The sequence below is a fragment of the Juglans microcarpa x Juglans regia genome, chromosome 8D, assembly GCF_004785595.1.
Source record: "Juglans microcarpa x Juglans regia isolate MS1-56 chromosome 8D, Jm3101_v1.0, whole genome shotgun sequence".
NCBI classification, from domain to species: domain Eukaryota; kingdom Viridiplantae; phylum Streptophyta; class Magnoliopsida; order Fagales; family Juglandaceae; genus Juglans; species Juglans microcarpa x Juglans regia.
Window position 1 is genome coordinate 11714056 of NC_054608.1, and position 1719 is coordinate 11715774.

At 43.3% G+C, this 1719-nt stretch overlaps 1 protein-coding gene across 1 annotated transcript; it reads left to right on the forward strand.

The window, feature by feature from the left end:
* Positions 1-366: 366 nt before the first annotated feature.
* On the forward strand, positions 367-1470 carry LOC121242032 (pathogenesis-related thaumatin-like protein 3.5). Its single transcript, XM_041139915.1, has 2 exons — positions 367-497; positions 680-1470. Exons 1-2 carry the CDS (start codon positions 449-451, stop codon positions 1357-1359), a joined length of 729 nt encoding a protein of 242 aa, XP_040995849.1. The 5' UTR covers positions 367-448; the 3' UTR covers positions 1360-1470.
* The last annotated feature ends 249 nt before the right edge of the window (positions 1471-1719 follow it).

Here is a 1719-nt window from a genome sequence, read left to right on the forward strand (position 1 = left end):
CCCTCATGGTGCGAGGCGTGGTGCAAGGACGGGCCAACCCCACGCAGCACCATGCAAGTATCACTTCTATTGTAGAGTGTGTAAGTATCGTATAATCATTTTAAAAAAAAAAATTATTATTATTTTTATATAAATCTCATATAAATTCTTTTTTATTTTTTAAATGCGCACTGCAAACATCATTTGTATTAATTAAAGCCACGGATGTCATCTCATACGTACCAGACAAGTTGGTAGAGCTTCATCCTCGGATCCTCCAGATGTGCACATTCCCAATAAAATAACGTTCACGAAAAGAAAATGCGAAATCAATAATGGCGGAGTCTTTCGCCAATCCTACTACAAATACGAAGGCCTCCAATCTGAGTGACAACCACACTTACCTCCTTTTTCTCTCCATTGATATCTTCTATCTCACACACACACACCAACGGTACCACCATTAATAATGGCGATAAGCTCAAAGCTTTTTCATCTTCTCCTTCTATCCTCATTGGGTGACTCCCTTCTTAACCCTTCTGAAACCAAAAAAAAAAAAAAAAAAGCTTGTTTTTAACTTTAGAAATTAAGACGGTTATTATTTGTTTCTATGATTTTTCAGAATGATGAGTTTCAACTTTCGAGTAGTACTGAAAGAACTAAGAAGTTTTTTCTTTTGCGTGCGATGATGAATTTGCAGGTACTTCGGCTTCAGCTACAGTTTTTACAGTCCTGAATCAATGCCCATACACAGTGTGGCCCGGATTTCTTTCCGGGAATGGGCTCATCCTCGGAGACGGTGGGTTTTCCCTGGCACCTAGCAAATCAGTCCAGCTCACTTCCCCACCTGGCTGGTCCGGGAGGATCTGGGGCCGAACCAGGTGCCACTTCGATGCCTCCGGCAATGGAAAATGCCTCACCGGTGACTGCGGCTCGCTGAAGTGCTCCCTAAGTGGCCAGCCACCCGCCACGTTAGCCGAATTTACCATCGCGTCGAGTCCCTCCGGCATGGATTTCTACGACGTCAGCTTGGTCGACGGGTACAACGTCGGCATGAGCGTCAAGGCGACCGGGGGAACCGGTGATTGTCAGTACGCAGGATGTGTCGCCGACTTAAACAGGCACTGCCCTCCCGAGTTGCAGGTGGTCTCCGACTCAGGCTCGGTTGTCGCGTGCAGGAGTGCGTGCGCGGCTTTCAACACGGCCGAGTTCTGTTGCACCGGCGGATACTCGACGCCGCAGACTTGCTTGCCGACTCGGTACTCGGAGATATTCAAGAATTCTTGTCCGACGGCATACAGTTACGCTTACGATGATGCTTCAAGCATTCGCACTTGTTCCGGGTCGGATTACTTGCTGACGTTTTGCCCAACGTCGTGAGCATTTGCACGTTTTGCCCAACAAAATTGCTTTTACATAATTTACAGTTTAATTATAATCTTATACAATGAAATGAAGTTAGTTGATTTGGTGAAAGGGAAAAAAGGGCAGGTTTGGAGGGTGAGATGAGAATTTTGTGTTTTGTTTGAGAGTTTAAAATATTGTGTTTTAATATTATTATTGTTTTGATATTTGAAAAAGTTAGAATTCATTATTACATTTTGTATGAGGATTTGAAAAATGTGTGATGATGAGATGAGATAAGATGAGAATTTTGTATCTCATCCCACCTCCTAAACCTTAATGTGTAGCAGTGCACGTTATTAGCAATATTGAAAAGAGAAATGCTTTATACAAATT